Raw genomic sequence first — 27,994 nt, forward strand, 5'->3', positions numbered from 1 at the left:
GGGTCCACTGGTGGATGAATTTAGCTCTCCTTGGCCTTCCCTGTTTGCTTTCCAGCCTATGAGTTCGCACTTTTGGGTGAGGGCCTTGGCATTCTGTGCCTGTGTTCAGTGGAGTCGAATCTAAACCTTGGGGCTCGGTGCTAAATCTCCAGGAACACTTGGCAAGCAGTCCAGGGACCTTGGGACTCTCTTAGGGTTAAAAGGCCTGTGTTGAAGTTTTGGTGTGGCCTTTGCTCCCCGTGTGACCCCAGGCAGGTTGGTTTATGTGGGTGATTCCTATTTCCTAAAGTGAAATGATGTCCCCGTATTCCCGCTGACTTGGCCCAAGTGCAAGGATTCTGTGATCATAGGGCCACAGAGTCTGAGGTCTGGACGGAGTCTGCAGTTCCTGCTACTGGGTACTGGAAGTCCTGCGCTCCCTCTGTCTTGGCACCTTCCTTTTTAGCCACTGCTCATGGCCAGAAGAGAACGTTTGGGTTTTACTACCAGGCTTTTTGACAGAGAAAGAAGAAAAGTCCATGAACCCCTGTTGTGTGCTCAGCACCAGCGAAGGGCTTTACCTGGGGCTCTCCATTAAGTCCTCGCAGAATCCCTGGGGGTGGAGCAGATTATGGGTCCCTTTCACAGATGAGAAAACTGAGTCCCAGAGAGGCAATGTCACCCACCAGAAGTCTCACATACACAATCCGTGTCGAAGAAGAGTTGTGCGGTCCTGGGTTCTTGCTGCCTTGGCGGAGCCGTCTGACCTCCCTGTCCCCTGTCTCCCACAGAGAGCCAGCTGCTCCCCGGGAACAACTTCACCAATGAGTGCAACATTCCAGGCAACTTTATGTGCGGCAATGGGCGGTGCATCCCCGGCGCCTGGCAGTGCGATGGGCTGCCCGACTGCTTCGACAAGAGTGACGAGAAGGAGTGCCGTGAGTGGCCTGGCCCTTTGCTGGGGCAGGAGGAGGGTGGCGGCAGTCCTGGGGCATCAGCGAGGAGTTCTGGGTCTGACTCAGCCCTGTACGCTCTGCGTGCTGCCCACGGCGGGGCCAGGGCCTCTGGGGGCAGGGCTGTCCTGCCCTCTCCACCTGTAGTTCTGTCTCAGAGCAGTGTGCTCTGTGCAGAAACAGGGGTCTTGGTGGGGTGGGAGCCACAGCTTTCGGGGAGCAGAGGACCTGTCCGCCAGGCTCTACTCACCCTCCCCCTGGGAGACTCTCACTGCCTTCACTTTACACACGAGGATGCTGAGACTCCCAGAGGTTATGTAGCTTCAGTATCTTCTAACCAGCAAGCAGCAGACCTGGATTTGAACCCAGGGCTGCCTGACCCCAAGGTCCAGGCTGGTAACCATCTTGCACATCTTCTACATTGTGCAGTATTCTTGAGGATGAAATAAGCTTTAGCATCACGTCAAGTATTTAGCATGGAGTTGTTACTGACTTTGCAGTAATCTGCTTCCAAATGCCCTTTTCTTTGCCAACACCTGGACATCATCTTCAAATGGGCAACACTAGGACCGGGATTCTTTCTGATCCTCTCCACCCCCTCCTTCTTCAGCCTCTTTCCCGTTTTGTACCCAAAATCCGCGTGAGATGTGAGTCAGTGGTAATCTGCGAGAAAGGAGGCACCAGGGATGTGAGTTGAGGGGCCTCCAGGAGGTGGAACGATCATCCTCCCTGCCCCCTAGAGGTGTGTTTCTCTTCTTTGCCAAAGTTTGGTGCTGCAGAGGGAGCTGGGCCACGGCACGCTGGCCGGCAGGAAGTACACCAGGAGTCCTGGGCCCAGGGTCGTCCGGTGCCTGGGGACCACACAGCTGGACGATGGTTCTTGGCAGTTTCCTGGGCTTTGGGCACCAGGCCACAGGGCCTCTCGCACAGGAGAACTATGTGTTCTGGCTCTGAATCTGCCATCTTTTTGGGAGCCAGCTGAGGAAATGAGGAGAAGATGATAATTTGAACTTTTCACATAGCTGTTACCGGGATTTGAGGCTCAGCTTGTTGCGCAGGAAGGAGCTCTGGGTTTGGGGCCCCCTCTGGAGCCAGGCCCCCTCTTCCTCGTGATGTACTCCCTCTGAGACTGGCCCCTCTGAAATCTGTCCAGTGTCCCTGCTGCCTGTCCCCGCTCTTCAGAGAAATTTTGGGAGGGGTTGGGTTGAGGGTATGTTTTTTGTGGGAAATAGTTCATTTTCTTTGTTGCTTGCGATTTCTTCTGAATCGACTATTATACCTAATGCATTTTTATTTTTGCAGAATTAAAAAAGAGTATTATGTCTATTGCAGCCTTTTCTGTTTCTAGCCTGGCTTCAAAATTGCTAGAAACTGAATGTTTGTAATTTGAGTTTCAAATGAGATAGTATGCGTGAACCCTATAATCTGTCCAGTTCTGAGCATTATTAAACACTCTGAATGTGTGGAATGATCATTTTTGGAATATGGTGTGTATTGGAACTCCAGTAAATGCAGATTGTCTTTAGCTGAGCTGGGAATGTTCAGAACGGGACACGTTTGTGACAGAATACAGGATCGGAAGTTGAGACCTAAGTTATATCCCCAGCTTTGTCAATTTCGACTGTGTGATTATTAAAGTTCTCTGTGACAAGCTGTGTCCTGTGCCAGTCCAGTTCCATGATTTCAGAATTCATGCGTAAACGGGAAGAGTTGGTGGAAAGAGAAATTTTCAAAAAAAGAAAAGATAGTGTGGGCAGCTGCCTGGTGCAGTTCGGTTTGGTCTGGAACAGGCTCGCCTTGGCTATTCTCCGTTAATTTTTTTCTCCTCATTACCGACCCGTCACCCCCAAATGTAGTAGAGACTTGATTGGCATTTATTTCGTCTTTTGATCAAAGCATAATTTGAAAAACCATACACATAAACACACGCATTCGAAAAACCTTTCCTCTGTTGCCCTTCTTTTCTCCTTTGGTCTTTAAATTCTAAAAACAGAAGAACACTAGAAAGTTTAGACAACAGAGGGAAGGAAAAGAAGTCCTTTTTCTAAGACAAAGTTTCCTTGCATTTCAGATTTCTTACATAGTCCCTTCCCAGTCTAGGACCTGCGGGTTGAGCCCTAGAGAAGGACTGTGTCCAAATCGCAGCCCTCCCTTCCATCCCTCTCCCCCAGCGCTGTGTGATCTTAGAAAAGTTACCAGATGGTCTAAAACTTAGCCATTGGAAGGATTAAATGAGAATGAATTCCTTAACCTTCTGCTGCCTCAATTCCCTCCTCTCCAAAATGAGAATAGTCAGCCTTCTAAGTGACATTGTTGTGGCGTTTTAATGCATGTTAAGCGCACAGCACAACGCCTGGGTATAGTCAGTGACTTGTAAACGGTAACTGTTATTGGTCAGTCCACACAAAGTACATTCATTGTCATGGGGACGCGTGATTGAGTAACCTGCTTTTTCTACTTCAATTTAGAGGCCCTTTGCCACATTACCATATAGGTAGCAACGATAATTGTTGTTTTGTGAGGTTACCTACTGTTCCATCAAGTAGATGCGCGGTAACCTAATTATTACCCTCTTGTCGGGTGTTTAAGTCTCTTTTGCTTTTTTACTTCTGCTGATCAAAACGTTTAGGGCTGACAGCAATCCCACTCCTGGGTGTATACCCTGAGAAAACCATAATTCAAAAAGAGTCATGTACCACAGTGTTCATTGCAGCTCTATTTACAATAGCCAGGACATGGAAGCAACCTAAGTGTCCATGGACAGATGAATGGATAAAGATGTGGCACGTATATACAATGGAATATTACTCAGCCATAAAAAGGAACGAAATTGAGTTATTTGTAGTGAGGTGGATGGACCTAGAGTCTGTCATACAGCATGAAGTAAGTCAGAAAGAGAAAAACAAATACCATATGCTAACACACATATATGGAATCTAAAAAAAAAAAAAGAAGGTTCTGAAGAACCTAGGGGCAGGACAGGAATAAAGACACAGACGTAGAGAATGGACTTGAGGACATGGGGAGGGGGAAGGGTACGCTGGGACGAAGTGAGAGAGTGACATGGACATATATACACTACCCAATGTAAAATAGGTAGCTAGTGGGAAGCAGCCGCATAGCACAGGGAGATCAGCTCGGTGCTTTGTGACCACCTAGAGGGGTGGGATAGGGAGGGTGGGAGGGAGACGCAAGAGGGAGGAGATATGGGGATATATGTATATATATATAGCTGACTCACTTTGTTATAAAGCAGAAACTAACACACCATTGTAAAAAAATTATACTCCAATAAAGATGTTAAAAAATAAAAAAAATTTTTTTTAGTAAATAAATAAAATGAGAGAGTTGAACAAAACAAACAAACAAAAACAATGTTTAGGGTCGATTAAGGAACTTATGCATGCCTGGAGGGTAGAAATGCAGGATGGTTTCAGCCAGAGCCAGGCTGGGCTGGGCTGAGGTCTCCAGGGTAGGTACCATCTGGTCCATCCTTTCGAGGGCTCCCTGAGAGTTGTCCATTTAGAATTTGTGCCGCCTCCTTCTGTGTCTCGTTCAGAAGTTACAGAGCTCTTTCACTGATTCTTTGGAACAACTTGGTACTTACAGGAAGGAGAGAGAAGGCGGCTGATGTTCTCACTTGCTAGAGGCGATTGCCTCAAAAGCCCTACGACATAGCTTTGGCATTTAGAAAAGAATACACTTAACCAAGGAGAAGTCTTGCCCTTTCCAAAGGGTGAGAGAAGGGCCTGGAGAAGTGTGTCTTGGAGGGATACGAGGCAGAGAGCAGCTATTCTGTACCCACGGCAGAGGAAAGATTTTCGTGAGACCGGAAGAAACTTTTTTATTATAAAGGTAATAAAATGTTATATTGTAAAAATCGGGGGAACAGGGAAGGAGAAAAACAGAATCCCGCATAGAGTCTGTACGCTACCAGACCCACTGTGAGCATCTTACAAGTTTACATTCAGGCTTTTCTCGGTTGTAATCACCATAGGTATACGATTTTATATTTAAATTTTTTTCCCAGGTAACATTTCAACATATTAATATTTTTCTGTGTTTTCCCCCATATTTCCCTATCACTTTTAACGCTTAAGTGGCCCATTCACTTGGTGAATAAATATAGTTTATTTACTTATTATTTGGTATTTATGTTGTTTCCAGTTTTTCACTGTTAGAAATAGTGCTTACGGTTGTGAAATGAGGGTAGATATGACTTTCCCCCTGTTTTGAGAAATGGTCTTCAGCTCGATTCTCAGAAATGCAATGACCAGGTTGAAGGACAGGAGCCTTTTCTGCCTCTTGCCCACTTGTTCTGCCAATGGTTTGCATCAGCTTTTGCTCACTGGCAACATGTGAGACGTCTGGCTTTTAGTCTTGGCAGCATTGGGAAATACCTTTTTAAAAAAATCGGTTTTCTGGTTCGTTTAATAGTTGAAAACAGTTACATATTTTAATTTTCATATTTTAAGTTATCTAAAGAGGTTGAATGTTTTTCCCAACCCCCTATGGACTAGTTGTATTTCCGACCTTGTGAAATATCTATTAATGGACTAGAATAAATTTCCAATTGGGTGGAGTCATTAGATTTTCCACCTTAGAGTTTTGAGAGTAGGGGCTCCTTTGGGGATAGTCTGAGTGTATTTCTGTTCTTGGTTAGTGGAATGCCCTTAAGTGATCGTTTTAGCCAAATAACTTTTTGTTATAATAAAGGAATAAGGATATGTTTTAGAAAAGCATACAAGTTCCATGGAAGCCCTGATTATGGCAAGAGCAATGACATGCCGTTACTTGAGCTTCCCCTGGGCTGCACTGTCCCAGGCACTTTACATTATAGTAACTCACGGATTGTCACGAGCCTTATGAGAAAGGGACTGTTATTATCGCCAGATGAGGAAACTGAGCCACAGAGAGATGGTGCAGACCCTGTCAGCTGTCCCAGCATGTAAGTCCTCATAACCTTCCTCCATCAGAGACCACCGGTGGGTTCATTCAGTCTTTTTGTACATGGATCTCTGTTATTCTGCTGAACAGAATCGTACTGTATGTTATCACTACTGATCTGATTTTTTTAAAAATTAAGAAACGTCGAAAATGTTTTTCTGTGTACAGGTATACCTTGGATATACCGTGGTTTCACTTCTAGACCACCGCAATAACGCGAGTCACACAAATTTTTTGGTTTCCCAGTGCATATGAAAGTTGTGTTTACACTATACTGTAGTCCATTAAGTATGCAATAGAATTATGTCTAAAAAATAATGTACATACGTTAATTAAAAAATACTTTCTTGCTTAAAAATGCTAACCATCATCTGAGCCTTCAGCGAATTGCAATCTTTTTCCTGGTGGAGGGTCTTGCCTCGGTATTGATGGCTGCTGACTGATCACGGTGGTAGTTGCCGAAGGGTGGCATGGCTGTGGGAATTTCTTAAAATGTTACTTAAAAGTGAAGTTTGCTGCATTGATTGACTCTTTCATGAATGATTTCTCTGTGGCGGTAATGCTGTATTTGATAGCATTTTAGCCACAGAACTTCTTTTAAAAGTGGAGTCAGTCCTCTCAAACCTGCTGCTGCTTCTTATCAACTAAGTTTATGTAACGTTCTAAATCCTTTGTCATCATTTCAACAATCTTCACAGCATCTTCACCAGGAATAGATTCCATCTCGAGAAACCACTTTCTTTGCTCGTCCATAAGAAGTAACTCTCCTCATCCATTACAGTTTTGTCATGAGATTGCAGCAATTCAGTCACATCTTCAGGCTCCACTTCTAGTTCTAGGTCTCTTGTTTCCACCACATCTGCAGTTACTTCCTCCACTGAAGTCTTGAACCCCTCAAAGTCTTCTGTGAGGGTTGGAATCAACTTCTTCCAAACTCCTGTGAATGTTGATATTTTGACCTCTTCCCATGAATCACGAATGTTCTTAATAGCATCTAGAATGGTGAGTCCTTCCAGAAGTTTTTCAATTTACTTTGCCCAGATCCATCAGAGGAATCACTACCTTTGGCAGCTATAGCCTTATGAAATGTATTTCTTAAAAAATAAGACTTGAAAGTCAAAATTACTCCTTGATCCATGGGCTGCAGAATGGATGAGGTGTTAGCAGTCATGAAAACAGCATGAATCTCACTGTACATCTCCATCAGAGCTCTTGGGTGACCACGTGCATTGTCAGAGAGCAGTAATATTTTGAAAGGAATCTTTACTATCTGAGCAGTAGGCCTCAAGAGGGGGTTTAAAATATTCAGTAAACCATGTTGTCAACAGATGTGCTGTCATCCTGGCTTTGTTGTTCCATACAGAGCACAGGCAGTGTAGACTTAGCATCATTCTTAAGGGCCTTAGAATTTTTAATGGTAAATGAGCATTGGCCTGAACTTAAAATCACCAGCTCTTTTAGCCTCCTAACAAGAGAGTCAGCCTGTCCTTTGAAGTTTTGAAGCCAGGCATTGACTTCTCCTCTCCAGCTATGAAAGTCCTAAATGGCGTCTTCTCCCCATATATTGCTGTTTTGTCTACATTGAAAATTTATAGTCACCTTTATTAATTATCTGAGCTAGAGCCTCTGGATAACTTGTTACAGCTTCTACGTCAGCACTTGCTGCTTCACCCTGCACTTTTATGTTATAGAGATGGCTCTTTCCTTAAACCTCATGAACCAACCTCTGCTAGCTTCAGACATTCCTCTGCAGCTTCCTCACCTCTCTCAGCCTTCACAGAATTGAAGAGTTAGGACCTCGCTCTGGATCAGGCTTTGGCTTAAGGGAATGTTGTGGCTGGTTTGATCTTCTATCCAGACTACTCAGACTTTCTTCCTATCAGCAATAAGGCTGTTTTGCTTTCTTATCATTTGTGTGTTCACTGGAGCAGCACTTTTAATTTCCTTCAAGAACTTTTCATTTGCATCTACAGCTTGGCTACTTGTTCAGCACTAGAGGCCTAGCTTTTGGCCTGTCTTGGCTTTCAACATGCCTTCCTCCCTAAGCGTAATCATCATTTCTAGTTTTTTATTTAAAGTGAGAGACTTGTGACTCTTCCTTTCAATTGAACACTTAGAGGTCATTATAGGGTTATTATTTGGCCTAATTTTAATATTGTGTCTCCAGGAATAGGGAAGCCTGAGGAGAGGGAGAGAGCTGGGGGAATGGCCAGTTGGTTGATGGAACAGTCAGAACACACACAACATTTCTCAATTAAGTTCGCCATCTTATATGGGTATGGTTCGTGGAGCCCCAAAACAATGACAATAGTAACATCAAAGATCAATGATCAGAGATCACCATAACAAATATAATAATAGTGAAAACATTTGAAATATTGTAATAATTACCAACATGTGACACAGAGACACAAAGTGAACAAATGCTGTTGGAAAAATGGCTTGACACAGGGTTGCCACAAGCCTTCAATTTGTAAAAAACTCAGTATCTGCAAAGTGTGATCAAGTGAAATGCAATAATACGAGGTATACCTGGAAATGATTTCTAAAGTGGCTATTAGTCCTGTGAATCTCTGAAAGAAGAGACTGTACTTTACTACTGCCCCTTGCTGTAATAATAAAGCAGCAATCCAAACTTCTAGAACATACGTGTGACCTGGAATCAAGAGCCTTAAGATCTCCTGCCAGCTTTGTGTTGGATTGCAGCTGCCATCTCTCTGTGGTCTAACCAAATGGGGGAGGGATCTTGGAGGGTTGAGATCCATGTTACAAGGTGGTTCGTTTTCTTCTTTGAAAAATTATATTGATCGCTATTTTTGTTTTTGTTTTTGTTTTGTTTTTGTGGTACGCGGGCCTCTCACTGTTGTGGCCTCTCCCGCTGTGGAGCACAGGCTCCGGACGCGCAGGCCCAGCAGCCATGGCTCACGGGCCCAGCCGCTCCGCGGCATGTGGGATCTTCCCGGACTGGGGCACGAGCCCGTGTCCCCTGCATTGGCAGGCGGACTCTCAACCACTGCGCCACCAGGGAAGCCCTTGATCGCTATTTTTGAGGCATGTACAGACTTTTAAAGTCCCAGGCCCTTTATGTGTGTGTGTGTGTGTGTATGTGTGTGTGTGTGTGTATATGTGTTGGCGGGGATGGGGATGGGGATAAATTCAAGAATCTTGTCAAATGATAAAATTTTAATGAATCTCCAAATCCAGAGACATAGAAAAATAGGTGAAAAAATGGAATTTGAATTTTATTTGCTTTTAATGTTCCCAGCCATTTCTTGAGCACGGCTTTTAATTGCACCAGTGTGATGGCAGAAATCCAGGAGATTGGGCTGAGAGGGCAAGTTTGAAATAATGATCACCAAGGAATGTAAGGGGAGGAAAGCCCAGTCAGAAACTCTTCCTTTCCTTTTTATGGTCTTCATCGTAGGCCTCTAGGTGGCGCCACATATAATGTTTTCTTTTAAACCTGGTGTTTCAGGGCAAGCAGAGATGAGGGAGGGGAAATAACTGGATTCTGCGTTATTCTTCTCACCAAACTTTAGCAGTAATTCAGCGATTTCACCAAGGCACCTACTGCTTGGCTCACATGCAAAATGCCCCAGGAAATCAGGCAGTTTCCATGGGGTGGGTACAGCTTGCTTCTTTCTCTCTTAGGCTGCTCTGTCTTTTCTCAGAGAACGGGGTGTGAGAGCTGACATGCTGTGACCTGGGAAAGCAGCCTGTCAATGAGCTGGGGAATGCAACTACAGTGGGATCTAATACTCCCCTTCCGCTGTGTAAGAAGCAAAACTGGCACAACGCTATCATTATGGGTTGAATTGTGTCCCCAGCCCACAAATTCATATGTTGAAGTCCTAACCCCAGTACCTCAGAATGTGACCTTGCCATAAAAAGGAATGAAATTTTGCCATTTGCAGCAACATGGACGGACTTGGAAGGCATTATGCTAAGTGAAATAAGTCAGACAGAGAAAGACAAATACTGTATGATATCACTTATATGAGGAATCTAAAAAATACAACAAACTAGTGAATGTAACAAAAAAGAAGCAGACTCAGAGATATGGAGAACAAACTAGAGATTACTGTGGGTAGGGGGGAGGGGCAGTGTAAGAGTAGGGGATTAAGAGGTACAAGCTATTAGGTATAAAATAAGCTATAAGAATATATTGTACAACACGGGGAATGTAGCGAATCTTTTCTAATAACTGTAAATGGAGGATAACCTTTAAAAACTGTGAGTCATTGTATTGTACACCTGTAACTTATAATACTGTACATCAGCTATACAATTAAAAACGTTAAAAATTAAGATAGCATGAAAAAACAATGAAGTGTGACCTTATTTGGAGATAAGGCCTTTATAAAAGTAATCAGGTTAAAATGAGGTCACTAGAGTGAACCATATCCAATACGCCCTTATAGGAAGGGGGAATTTGGACACCGAGATCCATCCAGGGGGAAGACGATGGGAAGGCAGAGAGAGAGGATGGCCATTTACAAGCCAAGGAGAGAGGCCAGGAACAGATCCTTCTTCAGCCCTGAGAAGGAACCAGCCCTACTGACATTATGATTGCAGTCTTCTGGCCTCCAGAAATACGAGAGAATAAATTTCTCTTGCTTAGAGCCACTCAGTTTGTGGTACTTTGTTACGGCAGCCCGAGGCATCTAATACACATACTTCCAAGGGATAATTCAATCGATTTGGGCTTTTGTGGGCTGGCCCAGCCCAGTAGGTGTGGGCTTTCTTTTATCAACCTCCCCGCTGGGAGAGGTGGGTGGAGCCTGGCAAGCCATTGTTAAATGCTGAATTTCAAAAGCCTTCTGAAGACGCCGAGCTTCAGAAAACGGGGGCCTAGAGAATATCACTGTGGTTTAACACTCTGTCCATTAAATGCTTCAGAATGAAAGTTCACATTCCTTCCCAGCACTTGTGGTGTGGAAGGAATCCAAGACCTGTGTGTGTTAATGTTGTTCTTTTCTAACTTAGTCATTTTCTTTGTGTAGTTGTTTTTAAACATCTCAGATAATTCCAGGCATGGCCCCCACTTCACTTAGTTCCTTTCATCTCAAATGTGAGACCATAAATCCTGTGGTTTAAAACAGGGGCTTTGGGGGCCAGCCTCCATTTATGACCCCTGAGGCTCTGGGCACCAACTTAACCTACCTCTACACCAATTTCCTCATCTGTAAAATGGGGATCATAACAGTACCTACTTCAGGGGGCGATAGTTAAAACATTTAATAGGCGGTATGTCCAGGTGGTGATGCAAGTTAGAAATAGGGTGTAGATCAACTCTGCTGACCGCAGGGCATTGCTGTCAGTCTTAAATCAGCTAATGTATGTGAGGCTCGGAGCTGGGGTGCCTGGCCTGGGTTAAGCATTCAGTAAGTGCTAACTGATACTGTTCCCTCAAAAGTGCCGGTGACATTATCCTCAAACCCAAGTCTGCAGTGACATTCCTGGTCCTGCAATGCTAGACGTCCAGGCCATCCCTTGCACACCCCCTCTCTTCCTGCTCTCTCTTTGAAAGCCTAAGCCTTAGAAACCCCTTCCTTTGCTGGGTCAATATCTTCTTTTCACTCCAGAGAGTCTTGAACACACAGTCATGAGCTCTTATGAAATTCTCTTTAGCTTAGAGCTCCAGGGAGGCAGCCCGACACACAGAAGCCGCTGTATGAGGGGAGGAAACAAATACTTGAGGGCCTGGGGTGAGCCGGGCAGGCCCTTTGGGTCACAGGGAGGGGGGTTTGGAAGTAGCTCTCCTGCGTTCAGCTGGGAACCTGTGTCTTCACAGCCCTGCACTTGTCCCCCACCCACCAGAGTGTTCCCAGCTCTGCCCTAGTCCCACACAATTAAGCACCTAAGTGGATTTTGATGACAGCATTTTGGTGCATCGCTTCAACAGTCTTCTGAAGTCCCTGCCTTCACTCTGTTGGCCTGAAACCCGCACTGCCCCTGCAGCCTCCAAGGTCTAGGACTCATAGGAGTCACAGCCTTCCAGGTCCTCTCCCCGCTCCCAGATGTGCGCTTTGTGCCCTGTGCCAATGGTGCAGTCCAGATGTTGGGATCGCTGTATAAATACCCAGGTAGTCTCCTGACAGCTACGAAGGGACAATTTCTGGCTTGTCAGGCTATGCCTGACCTTAACACGAATGTGACCATATGCTCACTTTTCTAAAAGGACCCTGGCCGCTGTTTGAAGGTGCCAGCAGTTTTACACTAGGTGGAGAAATACGAAGTGCTCCGAAACTCTCTGGGTATATCAGTTGCCTGGGGCTGCTCGAACAAAATACTGCAAACCGATGGCTTAAAAGAACTGAAATATATTCTCTCCCAGGTCTGGAAGCTGGACATCCAGAATCAAGGTGTCCACAGGGCCGTGCTCTCTCTGAAGGCTCTAGGGTACAGTCCTTCCGTGCTTCGTCGCCGGCATTCCTTGGCATCTTTGACTTGTAGAATCAACAGTCCAGTCTCTGCCTCCGTCATCACCTGGAGTCCACCCTATGCATGTGTCTCTGTGTCCAAGTTTCCCTCTTCTTAAAAGGATACCCATCGTTGGCTTAGGGTCCATCTTCATCCAGCATGACCTCATCTTAACTTGATTATATATATGCACTATTTCTAAATAAGGCTCCATTCTCAAGTTCCAGGACACTAATAACCTGCCACACCAGGCGCATTAATTTTTTTTAATATAAATTTATTTATTTATTTACGTATGGCTGAGTTGGATCTTTTGCTGCGCACGAGCTTTCTCTAGTTGCGGTGAGTGGAGGCTGCTCTTTGTTGTGGTGCGTGGGCTTCTCATTGCGGTGGCTTCTCGTTGCAGAGCATGGGCTCTAGGCGAGTGGACTTCAGTAGTTGTGGCACATGGGCTCAATAGTTGTGGCTCGCGGGCTCTAGAGCGCAGGCTCAGTAGTTGTGGCGCACGGGCTTAGTTGCTTCGTGGCATGTGGGATCTTCCCGGACCCGGGCTCGAACCCGTGTCCCCTGCATTGACAGGCGGATCCTTAACCACTGCGCCACCAGGGAAGCCCTGGGTGCATTATTGACAAAGTAGAGTGTGCAGTGGCCAGCGCCACCCAGGACCAGGCCTGCACAGTCAGCTCCCTTGGATGTCCCTGTACTGGATGTGTTCTCACTGCATCCACTTGGGGTAATTTGCTGTTATTGTTCTACTCCTGCCTTTATAGCTGGTGGTCATGGAACAGGACCAGGTGTGTCAATAGAACAGGACTAGTTGAAAGCCTGGGGAGAGTGCTTTATATGAGAAAATAAATAAATATATTCTTTTAAAGTCAGTTATAAAAGTAGTCTTACTTCTGTGACCTGGCGCCTTGACTTGGCTACTTCCATGATAGAAAAAGAAAGTACTCTGGACACTAGTTAGTGTGTGTGGCAGCCTGTGAAAGTCCTGTGCCTTTAAAAGCCACAGGGGTGGGATGTGCTGCACCTAAATTGATACCTGTAGCTCTCTGCCTTCCAGTGCACCTGGGAGGAAGCTGGGAGGGCTCCCAGCCAGATTGGGCTGTAGACAGCTTTTTTGTCCTGCACAAAGACATGAAAAACATGAATTCGTTTCTAAATCGGAAGCTTGCACATAAAATTGGGATTATCAGGTTTGCTTGGAAAATTAGATTTAGTGTTCGGATACTCTGCACTCAGAGAACCTTGTTTCCACCCTGAGTCTATCGTGTATTTCACCATCTTGCTCATTCGAAGGCCTTCAGTGTCTCTTTAATTCTAAGACACACATCTTTTTACATTTTCAGGTCTCTGAAAGTGAGATGCCTCTTATAATCGATGGGCTAAGAAAACGTGTGTCCTAGTTTAATTGGAGAGTTTTTTTCTTTCTCAGTTGTATGTAAATTAATGGCATCCCTTACAATCGGTGGTGTCTTAGAGTCAGTGAAATTGAATTCATTTTCTCTGATTGTCAGCATAGGGCGTTTCAGCCAAAGGTCCTGACATTTCCAAACAGATAGACATACCACGTGTGTCTGTTTTCCTTGGGGTGCTCGCTGCGCTTCGGGACAGGAGGCAGTGTGCAGAGCGGGAGGGGCTGGCTCTGGGGCCACAGGGCCTGGGTTGAATCCTAGCTCTGTCACATGTGAACTGTGGGCCCTGGGCAAGGTACTTAGCCTCAGTTTCCTTAAATCCCGGGGAATTTTTATGAGGATTAAATGAACTAAAACCTTGAAAACTCTTCAAACTGCTGCTGGCACCAAGCACGTGCTCAGTAAACAGTAGCTGTACTCTTATTGGCAGCGTGGAGTCTTTAGAGCTCAGCTCTGCCACTGGCTATTCACTTCCCTGCGGGAGCCTTAGTTTCTTCTGCAAAATGGGAGCAGGTCTGGAAACGGGGGTATGAGAGTCAGATGTTCGAGTGCTGTCTGGCGCAGAGCAGGCACTTAATAAAGTACGCTTTCCCATCTTCTCCCTTCCCCAGCGATGCATATTCCCTGAAAGGGAGAGTCTCCAGGGTTGCCAGAGAATTTTTGATCCAGGCTCCCTCGGGCTCCCACGGTCATCAAAGATGTGCTGGAAGATGCTCGCTAGATTCTACTTTCCAACAGGTTCTCTAAACTAAGGAAGGTGGACCGTTCTGTTTCAGAACTACTGGGAATATTCAGGACGGCAGCACACTAGTCAGAGTGATCAAGTCCCCTTCCCTGGACCGTTTTCAGAAGACAGAACCCAGGGACCCCGTGACGCCCTGTTTTGAGGGATGTGCTGTGCAGCAGCCTAGGGTGGAGGAGCCCCATGCCATCTCACGTCCCCATCGTCTCCACCAGAAGGCAAGAGGAATCAGACTGTCTACCAGAGGTCCCGGTTCCCCTTCCCTTGGAGCTCGGACAGGAGACCCCAGACTCTCTGTTTGGGGGACGTTGAGTCAGGTCTGTTGAGGCAAGGCATCCTGGAGCCTAGAGAAAAACTGGGAGAGTGTGTCCAATTTAGTATCTTCCTAGAGGGAAGAGGAACGTTTTCGTTTTCTGAAGTCACCAAAGCTCCCAGTTCTTAGAAAGTTTTGTTTTTTTAGTTACGGCTCCCCCTCTCACATTCCTGCCAGTGTCGTTCTAATCCTGTTCTGGTGGTGACAGGGCAACTCGAATGGCATCTGCCGGAGGCCCCACCAAGCCCCATCTGGCTTCCTCGGTCCCTCCCAGGTGATGGCAGCTACTGTTTGGGACCTGCCACTGCTTTCTTGGAAACCACCAATTTAAATACCAATACAGTCACCAGCTGAGAAGTTAGTGGCATGCAGTCATCCTGACGTCTTCTTTCAAATCAACTCTTTTGCACAAACATCAGCCTCACTCTGTCTCGCCAGTCCTCCCCGCCACTTCCAGAGAACTCTGTTACTACCAGCGCTGTGTGCTGTCTTTTCTCCACCTGCAGAAGGGGGAGAATCTCAGTGAAGCGCCCTGAGCTGGGAGGGTTCATGTTCCTGTATCACTGCAACGCGTGTGGCCAGGTTTCCTGGGCCCCGATATTCTGGCGGTGCTCTCGTTGCCAGGACTTGGCTGGAGCTGCAAGATGTCGTCAGTGGTAACAGGCTCCATAATTGCTAATAAAATTTAAATGGCTGCAAAATCACAGAACATCAAAAACATTTTTTTTCCTGGCACATCCAGACAAATCTTGCTGATCCAAGTGAGGCTGTGACTGGGCAGTCTTTTTATTTTTGTTTTTTTATGCAGACTTGCACTTTCGTCTGCGATAAAGCTGCTTTGCAATTGCCTAATGGCTTTTTCAAAAATTCAGAGACAGATGAGAAAGTGATCATTAAAAGAGGAGGATATGGTGCGTTCATATAATTCAAACACCTGACCGGAGTGGTTTGTTTACTAGCAACACTACGGTTTAGAGTGGGAGGAGAAGGGGGCAGAAGACAATCTTTGAGGTCAGAAGGTAACTGTATACCCCTCTTAAAAAAGCACTTCAGGAACTCGTGGCTTTTGACATGGTTACTACCGTGTCCTTTGTTAAGATCCCTGCAAGAGGAATCCCATAAAATGTAAGGAATGTCTTTGGGCTCTAAAGGCTGTCGTGTTTTCCACACTGAGTGATTGGAAGAGAGGGAACTAAAATGGCTTACAGGCAGTTGTTCCTTTCCCACAGCATGGAAAAGCTTCAGGTTAATTCCAAATTAGGGTACAGTCTGACTCCTTTGGAAAGGCGTAGTCTGCACGTACCTGGGTTGTTTTTTTCTATCATCGTGCCCTTCATTTTGGGGGGATGGGGGCGTGGTGGCAGGTAATCGGTGTCTCCGATTTTCAATGCGATTTAAAGGTGCGTGGGCCCAAGACCACCTTGGTTCCTGATGTCTCTTGTCGGGGGCAAGGTTTGTTTGCCTCTCCAGTTCTTTTGGGACCTAGCGGTAGAGCCCGAGATCTTTACTGAACTCCTGAGCGAAGAGAAAGCGCTTTAGGGAGGGATCGGGCACTGTTGGAGGAGCGGGCGATTCTGGTGGGGAGGCCTTTGTGGTGCATTGAGAGCATCACGTATCCCCAAGAGCAGGGTGGGCAGCCCGCCTGCACGGTGACTTTATGGCGGTCACCCAGCGTGACGTATTTTTTTCTCTTGGCCATTTTGTACCTTTCGGCCAACAAGAGGGGAGCCAGCCCGTGGCTGTGGATTTGCTCCCAGGTCTGCGCAGGCCCATCACCGTGACTCTCCACGTGTCTTCAGGCCTTTTTCTGTTGAGCTCCTGGGCACAGCCCGCTCCTTGATGTTCAGTCAGACAGTCCCCCTGCTCTCGGTGCCTGGGCAGCCCGGTGGGAAGCTCTGTCTGATGGCAGGGAGCAGTTGGTCCTGAGGCAGAACATGGCATATCTCTGCCACTCGCTGTCTGACATTAAAAGCCAAACGGGGGTTGTTCCCGGTTCCCTGGAATTGAGGACACCAGCCAGTCTGACGCTGGGAAGGGGCGAGGGAGAGAAGTCACGTGCCGCCCACAGTCGGGGTGTGTTTCCAGGGTGCAGCAGTGACAGTGCAGGTGCTCGGATGCCCCCTTCCCCATCTGTGCCATCACTCAGGAGCACCTTCTGAGATGGGAATGGAGGTGAGGCACCCACTTTGGCTCCGCTTCCCCATTTAGCCTTTTTTTCACAGTGTGCTGGCGTGCTGGTTCTAGTGGTGACTTGAGGAAGAACCTGGGCGGCCGCCCTGACTTTGGGGACAGGCCTGGAGTAGCAGTTGGGACCCAGGCTCTGCCACTGCATTATCCAGGCCTGCTGAGATGCAGACGCCGGGACGGGATGAGGCGTCCCTGAGATTTCCTGGGGGTGGGGGCAGGGGAAGGCAGGGAGGGCGGACATGGAGGTTGGGTACTTGTGGAAGGAGGAAGAAGGGGAGGAGAAGAAGGGCAGGAAGAATCTCAACTGCAGTGCAGGCCATGAATGGTTCCACCAGGACCACAGATGTCCCGGAGCGGAAGGCACCTGTTGGCGGCATCCCAGGCCTCGCAGGGATGGGGAGGTCTCTGCATGCTCGCTGTGCCCGGTCGGTGGCGGAGGGCAGCCCGTGGCAGGCGCAGCTTTGGCCTGAGTGAAGCTCCCATCAGTCGTGTTCCCTGCCCCCGGAGAGCTGGTGGTACCTTGGCCCCTGAGAAGCTGTGTTTGTGATTCACTAATTCACAGACATTCATAGAGCACCTAAAGGGGGAGGGGGATGGTGAACAAGGACATCCCTGTCCTGGGAGAGGCCAAACGAAGACAGCTGAGGCGAAGAAGCAGGGAACGGGATGTGACCCATGCTGGGAAAGGGGTACGTCCTGGGAGCTGGGATCCCGCAGGAGGGACCCCCAGTCTCACCTGGGGCATCCAGAGTGTTCTGAGGGAAGCCGCCATCTAAGCTGAGACTGGGAGGTGAAGGGTGAGTTAACCCAGTAAGAGGTGGAGGAACTTGCAGGGAAAGGGTAAGCCTAACAGGTGAGAGACAGGGCGCTGGGTATTCAGGTCTGCCCGTGCTAAAGCCTGTGCTGGTGGGGGGGGGAGGGCCGATTTTCAGGGGTGCTTAGAGAAGCAGGTGGTAGGCGGCAATCACGCGGGACCTTGTAAGCCAAGGGAAGGACGTGAGCTGTGTGCCTAGTGGTCAAGAGCCCGATGAGTGGGTCACGTCAAGCTCTACCACCTCCTGGCTATGCGACCCTGAGCAAGTTACTTAACCTCTCCGTACCACTTAACCTCTCAGGTGCCGCGTCTGTGAAATGGGATAGAAGTAGTTCCATTTCATGGGGTTCTGAAGATAAGACGGCTCTCTGTAAAGCTCTTAGAACAGTACCTGCCGTTCAACAAGTATCAGTTGTTCCTGCCATCGCTCCATTCTTTAGAAGTCCCGGTAAAACCGTCCCCAGTGCCTGCCAGCTGTTCTCAGTCACCAGACTATCAGAACAACATGACTAATGCATTTGTGGAATGAATGAAGGAGAGGTTGTAGGGTTATCTCCGTGGCTTGGCAGGAAGCTGCTCCACGTAATACGGCCAAAAACAAAAACAAAAAATGAGCAAAGAAACCTCAGTGACTAAGTTTTCCTTGAGTTTTCTCTTGAACAACATTTGAAGGGGTCTCTAAGCTGTTCCCCACCGGAGGTCCTGGTGTCTTAGGGACAGCCCTCACCCAGTGTTTCCTAAAGTGTGTTTTGTGCGTCACCCGACTCACTGTTAATGTAGATTTGGGGATAACTCAGAACCCACCGAAGCAGGATCCCTGAGACTGAGGCCCAAGAATCTGCCTCTTACCCAGCAGCCCAGGTGAGTCTTGTACCCACGACATTTTGAGACGTTCTTGTCCTGTGATTTAACTAACAGTCTTATGAAGGGAGGAAGTTCCTGAGGACAAATCTTGCACTGTCATCCTCTTTTCCTATCAGGGGAGAAGGGATGCCCAAGCAGAGCATCCCTCCTGAGAAGCCCAGGCAGGTAAGAAGCATCCCAGCTAGTGTGTTGGCCTCCAGAGCAGCACAGAACAGAGAGCACCCAGCAACGTGCTGGTGGCGTGCTGAGGGTTAGTGCTCTGCTTTGCTTTGGCGGTGCTTCCGTGCGTATTGCTTCCTAAAGAAAGCAGATGGATGGCTAGTGCTATCCCAGCACTGCTCATGAAAGAAAAGGACTTTATCTGAGCCAGAAATGAAATTCCCAACAAGAGGTGACCAGCATTTGGAAATCTCAACCAGAAACACCAGCAAGATTTCAATCCCCATTAACAGCGGGTGACTCTGAGAGGTGGGGTAATGGATAATTGCTCTCTTCTAACTTCTTACTTTTGTACAGGAGACAGTGAACGGTGTGCTTCAGAGCACACAAGCCTGGCACAAGCCTGCCGGGGTTTGTCCTGGTTTCTCTGCATCCTGGGCAAGTTACTGAATCTCTCTGTTCCTCAGTTTCCCCGTCTGTAAAATGGGGAATAATCAAATAGTATTGACCTCATAGAATTTAATTGTATTTTTACCAGTTAAGTGTTTAGACAGTGCTTGACGCTTACTAAGCTCTTGAGGAGAATTAGCCATTATTAGTAATAATATCATCATGTTTACATACATGCAAGGAGAGGTTTTTAGGTGATTAAAAAAAGTGTATAAAGAGAAAGGCTGCACGGGTCATAGAAGCTTATGTGTGAAGGGTCTAGAAAATCTGCCATAAGGACCAATAGGGATTTGTGAGGATCCAGCTCTTTGGTCTGGGGTCTCATTTTTTCATCTCTGTAGTGGAGGGTAAGACTTCCATCAGCGTGTCAGCCTGTGCTTCTTGGAGTGCCAAGGGCCAGTGCAGGGGAGCAAAGGGGCCTTTGGACTGGAGCCCTTTTCTCTCTGAAAGCAAAGCAGCTGTACATTTCCCTCTCTTTTTAAATATCTGGTGGACTTTGCGTAAGATTTCATTTTCACAGTGGATCTGCGGTCAACAGACAACAAGAGTCGAATCCCCCTGGGCCAGATCCCTAAGCGCCCCACCGTTATTCGTCCTGCCTTGACATCTGCGATTCCAAAGGCAGCACGATAATTGTCCTTTTCCAGAACAAAGCTCACTTCCAACGATCATAGCATGGGAGTTCTTTAAATAAAGAAGAAATATATTTCTTCTAATGAGCCCAGATCTGCTTCTGGAACTCTTTAATGGTGGCCATGGGGTGCCCGAGGTGCTCATGAATTCCCTGTTTTTAGAACCGCTCAGGCTTCGGGTGACCTCAAGTTCCAGCTTCACTGATTGTTTGCTGTGTGAGCGGGTGAGTCCCTCTGCCTGTCGAGGAGAGGATGTGAGGATGTAGGCAGAGTGCTTTAGTGCAGTGGTGGCTGGTGCCAGGGATGCCACAGCTCTGAGAATCAGAGGTGACTGGTGAACATCTGCTTGCGATTCTCATCCTGTGACCTTGGAAGGGTCGCTCAGACAGCAGAGCTGACCTGCCTTCCCATGCAGTTTCCAGGCGATCTTCCTTCAGGGCTGTTGACTTTGCCTGTGGGCCATGAGCCGTTAGGAGACAGGCTTTTACAGTTCCTGTAGGGGCTGCCTGGAATCATTGTACGAGCACCTTCCAGAAGTCGTGGATATCTCTTTACAATAGCTATGATTAGCCTCACCCACAGTCATGGCCATGGATGTGGTTCCTGTGGAGTCCATCAAGGCCACAGTCTTCCCATTTCTCTGCAGGGCGTATTTCAGAAAACATAAACCGTGGATAGTATAATCATGCCATGATGCAAACCAAATCTTGGCAAGTGTGAACGACAATGAAAACGATACACATGTGGGACTCACTTTCCCTGTGCTTTCTCTTGAACGTTCCAGTTCTTGTGCCAGGTTTTCCCGCCACGTTCTGCATTTCAAAAATGTTTTGTTTTTCATTCCAGACAGTGGGAGTACGAAGGCAGATTTGTTTCATCACTTAATTTGCTAATTCTGCCAGGCTTTTTCTCCCACCGATTAGCGGTCCTCCTTAAAGTGTGATATTGAAGGCTGGCCTTTAGGAGAATTAGAGAGGAGTAGAATCATATTTACCCTGTCTGTGTATGGCTACAGAGGACATGACTAACATCAAAAGAAAACAAGCAATTTAGAAAACCAAACAGTGCTTCCGTGAGTGGTTTCTATGGTAGGCTAGTAGGCTGCAGCTGGGCAGGGTAGGGGAGCAGATCCGTCTCTGTTCTTGACCCTACATGGAACTTAAGGCATGTGATGTTGCTTTTCTGAGCCTTCTTTTCCTTCTAAGTAGAAACCTGCCCTCTGGCTTCTGCCCAGAGATATTAGTTATTTACAGGATTGACATGACCCAGTTGTTTTGCCTCCCTTTGATGGAAGTGTAGAACTGGAAAACACCAGCAGAAGCTGCTGCTTAAGAAGAATGATGGATGGATAGATGAATGGATGAGTGGATCAGTGGGTGGATGGATAAAAACAGGGATCTCTCATTCTATAACACATCCCTGTTCAGAAGCCTTCCCGTCCTCCTCCCCAGGCTACATAGAGGCCCCTTGTCCCTGTTTCCATAGCCCTTTTCTACGTTACGCTTGTAAACAAGCAGATACAGTAAAGGCCATTAGGTACCGTCTTCCAGGTGACATTAGAAGCTTCAGGACAGCCAAGAAAGACCCTGCATATATCGTGATCCCTGTCATTCCCACACCAAACCGTGTGCCAGCTCCTGGCACATGAAGGATGCTCAGTACACATTTCTGAGTGAACCAGTGAACACATCTTTGCTTGCCTTCTTGTATCCTTCTCACACTGCTGCTCTCTCAGAGCTGGGATTGCTAAGCAGGGACAGGAATCCTCCCACCAGTAACACACACACACACACACACATACACTCTCTCTCTCTCTCTCTCTCTCTCTCTCTCTCTCCCCCTCAAGAAGTTCAGAGGGGTCACCTGATAGATTTGCTTTAACAGCCTGACCTCACCTCCTCCTTTTCTGCGTCCCCCATCCTGACTCCTCCTTGTTAATGAGTCATTCTTCTGAGGGTACATATTCCTCCAAGCCCTCTCCTTTCTCTCTGGGCCCCAAGGGATGTGACCTCTAGGACAGCCCTGCCTTTCTCTATCTTTCTAAGCCTTTGCGTAGACACCTATTATCATCAGCTCATTGGATCCTGCTACTTTGCTGGGATTTGAAGACCAGAGGCAGGGGCTGGTGAGGACTTCCATATGCAGAAACAGAGGGCTCCTGGTGGCTTCAGCAACTGCTCCGTCTAATTCCAGGCCGATAGGGGCACTGTGATTAGCACAGCCCCAGGGGCGTGGCAGAAGCGCTCTGGCTTTCCTGGGCTTTAGTATTCCCATCTGTAAAACGACTTGATCATCCCCATGCCCCCTTCAACTACAGATGTCTACGATTTAAAATAGAATGTTCTCCTCCCTGTGAAAATACAGAAGGGTTTTCTGGCATGTGGGCATACACATGGAGGAATGGATTTAGGCCGGTTTAGGCTTAGGTGGAATGGTGGAGACCCCAGGTGAGCATGTAGTGTAGGGGCTCTGGGGTCAGACCGTGGAACTTATAACTGTGTACCAGGCACCGTGCCCAGTGCTGTCTGGATGATCTCATTCACTTCTTACCATTGCTCCCCCCTCCAAATAAGTCCTATTAGTATCCCCATTTTATAAATGAGGACTGCAGCTTAGAGACTTAAGAAATTGGCTAAGGCACTTGGGTGGCCCAGCTGAGTTTTGAAAGCAGACCTTGAGGCTTGAGTGAGCTGATGGACCACTCTGCTGTACTGCCCCCTGTAGGTAAGTGCGTGCCATGCAGCTCTGTACAGGGAGGTTTTCAGGGTTCAGACAGAGCTCCTGGCCTCCCTTGCAGAGGGAGTGCCCACTGAATGTCCTGTACAACACTTTCCCATCCTGCAAAAAAGGATAACATTTTAAGTGTTTGCCATCATGCCTGCCGTTGTTCTGGAAGGTGCAGCAGGGTGTTGAAGCATCGGAACCTGTACGGGAGTTCCATCAGCATCTCTTGCTGTCTTTTGTAACAGTCAGCAGCAGGGAAGTCTCAGGACACTCTGCACTAGATATGTGTGCATGAGGGTGCCCCGTTACCTTTCCCCACATCCCCAAGACCCTCCCTCCATTCCAGTCCAGAACTTCTCAATGGAAAGGCATGGGCATCTTGGTAAAATTCTGATTCAGTGGGACTGGGGCGAGGCTGATTGAATTTCTAGCTGATTGTCTGAATCTCTAATAAGCCCCCAGGAAGTTGCCCATACTGTTGGTCTGAAGTCTGCACTTGGAGCAGAGGGTCCCAGGCTGCATGTATCAGAATGACCCAGAGTCCTCGGTAAGCAGCTCCCCAGGACCTTCATGGGAGAGTCCCAATGAGCAGGTCTAGGATGGGTCCCGGAAGCTACAGGTGTTCCCAGGACCACACTATGAGAAACACTGCCCAACTCAGAGGTCATTAGCCTCTGTGGTCATTGGGGTTCCCGGGGGTTGAGGCCACCTGGGGAAAGATTGGTTCATGGGCCTTGGGTCTTATTTTTCCAGGTGAGTCTGACCCGCTGCTCCGCACTCAGGTTCGGGACCTACTTATCTTCAGTCTCTCCCCTGGCCCCAAACTCTCCCTCTAGCTAGAGTCCTGCCAGCCCCTGCTCTGTCCTTCTCCTCTTTTGTGTCTGGTTTGTGCCTCTTCGACCGTCTGCAGTCTGACCTTTGCATCCGCCACAGGAGTAAATTTGCTCTGGGGAAGATGACCAGGAATCTCCTAGTTGCCGGATCCAGCAGGTGTCAACATCGGATCCTCCCTGACCTCCGAGCAGCGAGCGGCGTTCAACATCATCATTGACCGCGTCCTCCACTTCCCTCCTTTGCTCACTGGGGTTCCACCGCCTGTCTCCTGGCTGCCCTTCTCCCTTGCAGAGAGCCCACTGAGTCTGCTTCTCTGCATCATCATTCACCTGAAAATGAATCCCTTCCTTCCCATCTCATACATCCTCCCTTGGTGATCTCATTCACTCCCATAAACTAGTGATGCCCAAATATTTATTTCCTGAATGATGTTTTTAAAACCGCACATCAGGTCATGTTACTGCTCTCTGACTTAAAATGGGAGGCAGAGGACTCTGGAGCTGCCAGCCTGGGCTCAGACCCTGGTCCGGCCACTTGCCAGCCAAGGAATCTTGTGCAGGTCATTGAACTTCCTTAGCTGCAGTTTTCTTATCTGGAGGCTGGGATAAAGGGCCTCTTGTAGGTGGAGTACCCAGTTATACTGTGAGCGCTCACAGATGCTGCTTTGAGTTTGCTTTCATCGTTAGTAATAAGGAATGTGAATAATACCAGCAGCCTCCAGCAGCTCCCAGATCACCCATGGAATCAAGTGAGACTCTGAAGTGTCTCTGGCCTGACCCTTCCTTCCCTCCTACACTCCTCCCCACCTCCCTTCTCACACCCCCATGCCTTTGCACATGCTCTTCCCTTCACAGCCTTGGAGCCCCCAAGGAGCTCCCCCGGGAGCGAAGGGCCATGCTTTCCTTCGTGCTTCTGCCCAGTCTCGGGGGTTCCTCTGATGCATGAGACTTCCTGTACTGACCGTACTTGCTTGTATGTCTTTGTCCTCCTCAGACCCGTTCAGTCACGGCTGCATCCCTGGCATTGGGTATGGCCAACACTCGCCATGGCCTGTGATGCTTATTGTGGAATGAATGAATGTTTGAGTGACAGTGAAATCAAGAGCAGGACCCATGGCGTGGAGGGCAAACCCTCAGAGTGTGTGAGATTATCTTACCTCGTTATGGACAAAAACTTAGAAATCACCCTTGGGGCCCCTCTTTTACCAGCGGCCCCGTCTCCCTAACCTAGTCTATCAGCAAGCCCTGTCAGCTCTGCCTCTAAAGCAGTGGATCTCAACCAGGGTGATTTTGAACCCCAGGGTCGATGTCTTGGGGGTGTTTTTGGTTGTCACAACTGGGATTGCTCCTGGCATCTAGTGGGTGGAGGTCAGGGATACTGTGAAACATCCAACAGTGCAGAGGACAGCACCCCCTGCAAAGAATTCTCCAGCCCAAATGTCAATAGTGCCGAGGTTGAGACATCCTGGTCTAGAAGCTTCTGGTTCTGTTCACGGCTCTCCATCTTCCCCACTCCCACAGTAGCCCAAGGCACTCCTGTCACCCCTAGGGTGGTCCTCCTGCCACCCCTAGGGTGGTCCTCCTGCCTTGGCCTTCACAGCCTCAATCCATTTTCCACCAGGCAGCTGGGTGATCATTTACAAAGATACATCAAATAAGATCACTCCCCTGTGACACTTCCCATCACACTTGGAATCAAACCCCAACCCCTTAGCCAGGCTGGGGAAGCGCTCCCTGACCTGGCTCCTGCTTTCTCCCACTCATTGCACCTCCGTCCCCGCAGCACTCTGCCCCGGCTCCACCCTTCTGACCTTCTTCCTGTTCCGGGTTCTTTTCCAGTCTTCGGTGTATCCTTGAGATGTTCTCTCTGCCTTGGCTGCTCTGTGGCTTCTTCTTGTCATTGAGATGTCACTGTAATTGCTTCTGCCTCAAATATTCCTTTCCTGATGACCCCAACGACCCAGGCAGTCACTCCTATCACACTGCCTTACATCTTCCTATAGCACCATCTGGTTTTGCTGTTTGTTTGTTAGAGCTCCCCTGCCTGGTGTAGGGCTGCATCCATCCGTGCTTAGAACAACGCCTGGCACATAATCAGGTATCGATAAACTGAGATGGGAGTAGGAACAATAGTAATAGCTTATATAGAGGAGCTTAATAATTGCTCTAAGGGATTTACATTGAATCCCCACATCATCTCCATTTTATAGGTGAGGAAACCGAGGCACCAGAAATTTACGTAACTTGTGAAAGATCTTGTAGCTAGAAAGTGGCCTAGCTGGGATTTGAACTTAAGGAATCTGACTCCAGAATCTTAATCACTCTTCATCACTCCACCACACTGCTTGTTGAGGAAATGAATGCGGCATAAGGATGATGCATTCACACCCATTCTTCCTGAGCGCGTGATGGTAGGGCAGTCTTTGCAGGACTGGAATTTTGTCTTATCTGGCCTCGGGTGTTGTGACTCTCTCATTTTTGTGACTCACTTATGTCTGGCTTATGAGGAGAGAGCACCCCAAATCTCTTTTCTCATGAATGGTTAGCTTTTAATGTTCTGGACCCTTCTCTCCACACTCACCACCGATCTTGTTTCCTTCATTGTTTTGGCCACTAGGAAACTCATACTAAAATTTGAGCCCTGTTGCTCATAATTGTATGATACTTTATGGAATGCATTCTGTCTATTACCTTCTTTTCTTCTGTTTTCCTCCACTATATCCCATTTTCCTCATTTTTAGCTGATTTCCTTTCCTAAGCCAACTCAATCTAAGAATTGAGATGGAGCAAAAACAAACAAATATATGTGGAAAGCGTTTCCCTGGACAAGTTACTTAGTCTGTCTGATTCTCAGTGTTCTCTGTACAGTGTTGGTAATCATTCCTGCCTCGTGTTTTTTGGTGGAGTGGAGCTGGAGTAAAGTCCACGAAAGCCCAGGGCACACAGTAAGCATTTAGTGTTATTTTCTTATCTTCTTCCCTCACTTATGAGGGAATCTCGTGCTGGTCCCTGGCCTAGTGGAGGTGATGGAAGGCACTGAGTGGTTTAATCTGTCTTATCAAGTCACTCCTTTCCACTACTAACTGGTGGGCTCCATTACAGAGATGCACAGCAAATGACAGGCTATTAGCTTGTCCTGTTTTTGGTGGCTGTTTCCACTACAGTAAATTGGTTTTTGAGCGGCAGAAAGATATTAGGTCTAGTAGGTGGAAAAGACTCCACCAGTGTGCAGCAGGCTTGTATATAAAGTCTAGCCTGACAAATAGAAAGCATTTACTGGAAAGAAAATGAGTCAGGTTCCCAGGAACTTTTTATTACTATGGAAACAGGGTATTTAGCCAGTCCTGCTTTGGCTGGTGTATACTATAGTAGTGAAGAATGTCAACTGTTATGTCTCAATGGCTTATTAGCTCATAAAATGTCCCAGTTTACATACTAATTGTTGCTGGAGAAAATAACCCTATTTTATTTTATTTATTTATTTCTAACATCTTTATTGGAATATAATTGCCTTACAATGGTGTGTAAGTTTCTGCTTTATAACAAAGTGAATCAGCTATACATATACATATATACCCATGTCTCCTTCCTCTTGCGTCTCCCTCCCACCCTCCCTTCCCACCCCTCTAGGTCACAAAGCACCAAGCTGATCTCCCTGTGCTACGTGGCTGCTTCCCACTAGCTATCTATTGTACATTTGGTAGTATATACAAGTCCATGCCACTCTCTCATTTCGCCCCAGTTTACCCTTCCCCCTCCGCGTGTCCTCAAGTCCATTCTCTACGTCTGCGTCTTTATTCCTGTCCTGCCCCTAGGTTCTTCAGAACCATTTTTTTTAACCCTATTTTAAAATGACCCAGTCACCCATTTCTTGGTACTAAGCCACTTTGGGGCTTTAACAAAAAACAGTAATTATAGTAATGAAAGCCCTTAGCCTTACTGGTGCCAGGCAGCTTCTCACTGAATCCTCACAACCACATTGTAAGGTCATTTCATCATCCCATTTTACAGATGAGGGAGTTAAAGTCCAGGGTAGTTAAAGTCCAGGATAATGCCCAAGGTCACAGTTCTGGGAAGGGGTGGAACCAGGATGTGGATCCGGGTCTGATTCCTAATCCTTTATCCTTTACTCTTAGTATAGGGTTTTTTCTTTCTTTAAATCAAGAAGAGGCAAAAATTCAAGAGTATTGACCTTTGCCTAGCGTAAGGGTCTTCCACCTTGAAACTATTGACATTTGGGGGCCAGATAATTATTTATTTGTTGGGAGGGCTGTCCTGCCTGTGTATTTTAGGATGTTTAGCAGCGTCCCTGCTCTGCCTACTAGATGCCTGTAGTACTCATCTCCCCCTGGTCCATCTCCCCCAGTATTGCCACACGTTGCCTGGGGAGCAGAGCAGAAGACCCAGGGAGGAATTTGGCCAATTTAGTACCTTCCTGGAAAAGAGCAACTCTTCCATCTCTGATGTCACCAACCCTCCTAGATTTCAGGAGTTCTTAGAAAGTTTTGTTTCTTTACTTAGTGGTATTCAGAGAGCTGTGCCACTCATTGCCAAGATCT

The 27,994-nt window shown here is 47.4% G+C and overlaps 1 protein-coding gene across 1 annotated transcript in view; it reads left to right on the forward strand.

Annotated features, from left to right (window-relative positions):
• The first annotated feature begins 778 nt into the window (after positions 1-778).
• The window catches only part of LDLRAD3 (low density lipoprotein receptor class A domain containing 3), a 178,945-nt gene continuing 151,729 nt past the window's right edge, over positions 779-27,994 (forward strand). The window contains exon 1 of the mRNA XM_024752534.1: positions 779-917. Coding sequence (XP_024608302.1) covers positions 830-917 — 88 coding nt within the window. The 5' untranslated portion in view covers positions 779-829. The remainder of the gene's footprint in view (positions 918-27,994) is intronic.

Source organism: Neophocaena asiaeorientalis, unplaced genomic scaffold (genome assembly GCF_003031525.2).
Source record: "Neophocaena asiaeorientalis asiaeorientalis breed wild unplaced genomic scaffold, Neophocaena_asiaeorientalis_V1.1 scaffold196, whole genome shotgun sequence".
Lineage (NCBI taxonomy): Eukaryota > Metazoa > Chordata > Mammalia > Artiodactyla > Phocoenidae > Neophocaena > Neophocaena asiaeorientalis.